The sequence below is a fragment of the Gavialis gangeticus genome, unplaced genomic scaffold (assembly GCF_001723915.1).
Source record: "Gavialis gangeticus isolate Ggan-Ray unplaced genomic scaffold, GavGan_comp1, whole genome shotgun sequence".
NCBI classification, from domain to species: Eukaryota; Metazoa; Chordata; order Crocodylia; family Gavialidae; genus Gavialis; species Gavialis gangeticus.
This window is the reverse complement of record NW_017729031.1, coordinates 81,989,103-81,994,529: the sequence shown is the minus strand read 5'-3', so window position 1 is coordinate 81,994,529 and position 5,427 is coordinate 81,989,103. Positions and strand designations below refer to the sequence as shown.

The 5,427-nt window shown below is 42.4% G+C and overlaps 1 protein-coding gene across 7 annotated transcripts in view; it reads right to left on the bottom strand.

The window, feature by feature from the left end:
* Positions 1-5,427, bottom strand: part of SPATS2L (spermatogenesis associated serine rich 2 like) — a 202,276-nt gene that overhangs the window by 8,820 nt on the left and 188,029 nt on the right. For all 7 annotated transcript variants that reach the window (XM_019523180.1, XM_019523185.1, XM_019523181.1 and 4 more), the window contains one exon: positions 3,739-3,841. In XM_019523180.1, the coding sequence (XP_019378725.1) occupies positions 3,739-3,841 (103 nt within the window). The remainder of the gene's footprint in view (positions 1-3,738; positions 3,842-5,427) is intronic.

Genomic DNA, 5,427 nt, shown 5'->3' with positions numbered 1-5,427 from the left:
TGCAGCTTGCTATGGAAGACTGTGTGAGGGAAAATTGAGTCCATATGAGTTCTGTCTTAGAAGGCTATGCCTCCCACATGCCTGCTGCATCCAGGAAGCATGGACACCTCACCACCAAGGATGGTTCACACAGCCTGTGTGCTTTTCGTAGCTAGTTTTGCTGGCTACTACAGAGACAGCAGGATCCAGCTTTCTTAGTGTCGGCAGTGATACTGACAGTCCTTTGGTACCTGCACTACCTGCATGGGCCAACTCTCACATTACCCAGCACAAGAGCAGTTGGCTGCTTTTTCCCGTGTGCATTTGCATTAAGCCAGATGCAATCTCTGTGCTAAAGGCCACTTAGCTTAGTTCAGTAGCCTGAAGGTTTGCCAGATAAAAGCACCATCAACAGTAAACTATCAGTTAGTGTGGCTGTCTTGCTGGAAGGAGGTTATGCTGTTTGTGATATTAGCAGGGAGAGACTAGAAGTCAGTTTATGAATTATTTTAGCACTGGTTAAAACATAAGTTCCTCCACCATTGCGAACCATTGTAACGGGTTTGTGTGTATCTATCTCCTTGTATATAGTTAAGTGGAGCAAACTTACTGTACATTTCCTTTAGGATTCCCCCTCAAACTGCAGTTCTGTCAGATACTTGTAGTTTGATGGGTCAAAGTGTTTTAATTAAAGTCTTCTGGTAGCAAAGGGAGAAATGCACACAGGTAGAGAGTGTGATACCAGTAAATCCCAGAGCTGCACAAAGCCAATGGCAGTTGTACCTGTATTACCTGGACTTTACTTTGGCCCAGAAATTTAAATTAATATGACATTCATGGAAACTGGACCCTGTGAGGCTACAGTTCTCTATCCATGGATAAGGTACAGCATGAGTAACAGCCATGCAAATAACTATGTAGTGCCCAAACAGTTTGGGCTGCAAAGACCAGCTTGAGAAGCAAACAAATAACCCAGTCTTGTCCTCTCTGGTAAGGCTGCCAGCCTAGAGGCCCAAATGTGAAATGGACATCTGTCACACTGAAACTGTATGGTTACCACCTACGTATCTCAAAGTAGCTGGACAACTACCTGAAGAATTACTGTTGATCTCAACATGTTTCTGTTATTCTTGCCATGTCTCCCTTTGTGGTTCTAATATAGTTTGAATCTCAAAACACTTCCAGATCTGGAGTTGAAGTGTAACCAAAGCAGCACTTCTCATCTTGCTGCACTTTCATATGCTCTTCAGCAGTCTCTCTCTGCCTTAGCTCTGAGCAGACCTCAGAAAGGTCACCAGGACTGTTGTGGGTAGACCTTTTGTTCCTGACTTTCTCTGCCTTTGATTTCTAATCAGAAAACATCATTGTTCCTTTTTCTCTTAACATGAACACACTATGTTTGAACATATGCCTCAAAAGCAAAAGAAACCAGACATTAGGAGAGATCTCAGCTATTAGATGTCATATTTTCTCTCATGTGAGTCACTCCACTAGGATAGCAAAGGAAGGTGTCAAATTTTCTTAAGAACTTAGTGGTTTTTGTGGAGTTTTCAATCACTTATACTGACATAACATCTAGTAGAACATACTTCCCCCCACCACTAGATGTCCCCTCGGCAAAAATAATGCAATTACCCACATGACTGAACTGTACAAAGCACGACAGTGAACAAAAGGTATTTTTTTTCATGCCCAGGGAGCATGAGATCACTGAATTCTACTTATCTGTCCTCCCCACAGCAGGCTGGCTAGGCTACTGCAGAAACCAGTGTGGGCATCTAGCTGCTACCATGAAGCATGCTGTTTGCCTAGTGACAGAAAATACATCTTTCCTTAAGACAATTTTAAAAAAAGTACAATAAACATGAGCTATGTTGCAAAAATATTACTGGAGGTGTGATTTCAACTCATGACATTTCACAACCCTGATGTAGCATACCTGTGAATGTACAGTAAGTCCCACTGATTTCCTGTCACTCCTCTCATGCTAAAAAGTCATAACATCCCTCCTTTGTCCAAACTTTGGATTACCTCTTCTGCTTGTCCACAGAGAAGTAGACTGGAAGGAAGGAAACTAGACAAGAAGTAGAAGGAAAGGAAGGATGGAGAGCAGCAGCGTAAGGACCCTGGACTTCAGAAAAGCAGACTTTGACTCCCTCAGGGAACTGATGGGCAGGACCCCCTGGGAGGCCAGTCTGAGGGAAAGGAGTCCAGGAGAGCTGGCTGTACTTTAAAGAACGCTTACCCAAGGTCAGTCTGCAAGTGAGGGGCAGAGGTGAGGTTAGAACACAGTACGGACTGCCAGAGTGGTGCCTAATTCAGTGGTTCTTAACCTGTTCAAATTCAAGATCCCCCACCCCATAACTTTTCTGAATTTGGAGGCACCCCATTTCAAAAACTAATTTCATTATTTTACTATGGAAAGTGATCCCTGGTAATGTCTCTTTTGGCCAAGAGCTCCCAAATTGATAAAATGCCAAAGCACACAAAGATAAAAATATGGATGCTGTTTTTGTCACACAAAAGAAACCATGGAAAGATAATAGACCAATTTTTCTTCTGCAAAGAACTCAGGAAGACCAGAACAGGTCGGAATGGTTTTGACACTGTGGATTCCTATTTGAAATCTCTGCCTTCTGCCTGGGTTTATTTTGTGAATCATGTGTCGGTGTTTGCACATTTAGCAGGCATAACGTTGCACAGCACCCTTAAAAGAATCTCACAGCAGCCGATGCTATTGTGGCACACTAGCTGAGAATCACTGGCCTAGCTACTAAAATGCACAGCATCCCTACTCATGTCAATAACAGTACACCTAAAGACTGCACTGGCATGACTCCTATGGAACGATGAATGGACTTAAAGAAGAGTAGATGCCTATATACATTACTTAACCACCCTAAATAATTAACCTGTGAAGTCCACTGCAGCTGGATGTAATTTTAGCAAACAGTTCAGTAAGATTTTAAAAAATGAACATGTGCTTATATCAACAGGAGCTGCAGTTTCTCTGGCTAGGATGATATTTAAAAACTTTCAAGTCCTGAAGCTTTAGGGCATATGATAATTACTATGAGGTGATATGAACAATTAAATGTATTATTTAGTGGCTTAGACATTCCTTTAAAACATCCTGAGTTGGCTGGCAGCAGAGACAGGATACTGGGTTAGATGGACCCTCACACTGTTCTGCAATAGCAATTCCTATGGTCTAATTAATTAAACTGTGACTCGAGGGAGACAGTCCTTAGGCCATGTAAACATCAGATTCATTCTGGCAGATATTAATTTTTGTTCTTGCTATTTATAACAACTCCTTCAAAACCTGAAGCTGGAAATTGTTCTCTTCCTGAAAGTATTCTCCCCCACCAGGACACATAGATTCATTATTATGTTGTTGTTTGCTCATGAGTGCTGAGGCAATTTTTATTATTTATTCATTTTTTATGGTGGGAGAAACTATTGAAGTTTTTTAAAAAAAATCTACAAGCCATTATGAAATATAGTAGGAAATAAAAGAGTTCAAATTTTGCACGAGAGACTACAACATTTAAAGCAGGAAATAGAGGCAAGTTTCTCAGCTAATCTATACAAGGATGATTGGAAAGACAAACACCTTAAGTCAAATTCAGTCCCTATGAAAACCAGTACAAATATTTGAAATCAGTGGACTTGCTCCCTCTATGGCAGTACTGAGTCTAGCACACAAAAGTCAAATATTTACTACATTCACACAACGTTAAAATCACTAGAACTTACTTTCTCCGCATTGCTGAATTTGGGTCTTCAGCTGTTCTATGTCACAGGTGAATCGGGCAGACCTACCCAGTTCTTCATCATATTTGCGTTCACTCACAAAGTGCTACAAAATATAGTGCAAATAACATTGACTTCTATTTTAAAGAATCCCAAAAGTATTATTTTGAGGGGGGAAAGTCATTTTCCTGAAATCCTGAGTTCATTATCCTGAAATCACTGTAAAGTCTCGGGCATCTGTTCTGCCATGAATAGGCAGGCTGTCTGAGCGGAATCTGAGTAGGTAAAATGGGAGTATTTTCCCACCCTGTATTAAGTGCTGGCAGTGTAAGACCCTAAAGTAGGTATAAACTACACTGCGATATGAACCCACTTGAAAGCCCCTTTAAACTACCACAGCAGTGTCATAGGGCTTCACGGTAAATGAGAATTAGGTCTAAATGGCCCTGATGATTTTGTTAGGTCAGTCAGCCACAAATTTCAGTGCCCAAAAGATTTTTTGAATGCACTTACAGGACAATTAGTGTGGCTAAATGAACTCTGGCACAGTTTGCACAGGAGTTTATTGTTCCCGGGAAGAACTAGGATGGGCTCTTCTTGATCTGCAGCTCACAAACAGGGAAGAATTGGTTAGGGATGTAGAAGTGGATGGCAACTTGGGCAGCAGTGACCACAAGATGATTGAGTTCAGGATCCTGAGGAAAGGAAGGACAGAGAGCAGCAGACTAAGGACCCTAGACTTCAGAAAAGCAGACTTCAACTCCCTCAGGGAACTGATGGGCAGGATCCCCTGGGAGGCCAGTCTGAGGGGGAAAGGAGTCCAGGAGAGCTGGCTGTACTTTAAAGAACCCTTACTGAGGGTGCAGGAACAAGCCATCCCAATGTGCAGGAAGAATAGCAAATATGGCAGGCAACCAGCCTGGCTTAGCAGAAGACTCTTTGGTGAACTTAAACACAAAAAGGGAAGCTTACAAGAAGTGAAAGCTTGGAAAGATGACTAGGGAGGAATATAAGAATTTTGCTCAGTTATGCAGGGATGAAATCAGGAAGGCCGAAGCGCAAATGAAGTTGTAGCTAGCAAGGGATGCCAAGAGTAACAAGAAGGGTTTCTACAAGTATGTTAGCAACAAGAGAAAGGTCAGGGTCCCTTATTGAATGGGGGAGGCAACCTAGTGACAGATGATGAGGAAAAGGCTGAAGTACTTAATGTCTTTTTTACCTCAGTCTTCACAGGTAAGTTCAGCTCCCAGACCACTGCACCTGGCAGCACAGTTTTGGGAGAAGGTGAGCAGCCAACTGTGGTGAAAGAACAGGGCAGGGATTATGTAGAAAAGCTGAATGTGTACAAGTGCATGGGATTGGATGCATGTGTCTCAGGATGGTGAGAGAGTTGGCTGGTGTGACTGCAGAGTCACTGGCCATTATCTTTGAAAACTTGTGGCAATTGGAGAAGGTCCCAGATGATTAGAAAAGGGCAAACATAATGCCCATCTTTAAGAAAGATAAGGAGAATCCAGTGAACTACGCACCAGTCAGCCGCACCTCAGTCCCTGGAAAAATCATGGAGCAGGTCCTCAAAGAATCCATTTCCAAGCACTTGGAGGAGAAGGTGATTAAGAAGAGTCAGCATGGATTCACCAAGGGCAAGTCATGTCTGACCAACCTGATTGCCTTCTATGAGATAATTGGCTC